Raw genomic sequence first — 236 nt, forward strand, 5'->3', positions numbered from 1 at the left:
ATCCCCGGCCCCGGGGTGTCGCCGGGGTCGATGGTCCGCGGAGGGGAGCGGGCTGGGGCTCTACCAGGCTCGGATCCCGTGCAACGTGGAGATCCCCGCGTTCCCCTGAGGGATGGGCGTCTGCACTGAATTCAAGTCCCCTACGCTGAAGTTCATGAAGTTGTTGCCGGCCGCCGAGGGCTGCATGCTCTGCATGGACGGGTAGTTGCAGTTGTAGTTGGCGTTGCAGGCGGGGC

General features: G+C 66.1%; 1 protein-coding gene across 1 annotated transcript in view; it reads right to left on the bottom strand.

Moving 5' to 3' along the window:
* Positions 1 to 60: 60 nt before the first annotated feature.
* Positions 61 to 236, bottom strand: part of NKX2-5 (NK2 homeobox 5) — a gene marked incomplete at its 5' end in the record, with an annotated part of 601 nt that continues 425 nt past the window's right edge. Inside the window, one exon of the mRNA XM_009871131.1 lies at positions 61 to 234. Within this exon, the coding sequence (XP_009869433.1) occupies positions 61 to 234 (174 nt within the window). The remainder of the gene's footprint in view (positions 235 to 236) is intronic.

This window comes from Apaloderma vittatum, unplaced genomic scaffold (genome assembly GCF_000703405.1).
Source record: "Apaloderma vittatum isolate BGI_N311 unplaced genomic scaffold, ASM70340v1 scaffold41826, whole genome shotgun sequence".
Lineage (NCBI taxonomy): Eukaryota > Metazoa > Chordata > Aves > Trogoniformes > Trogonidae > Apaloderma > Apaloderma vittatum.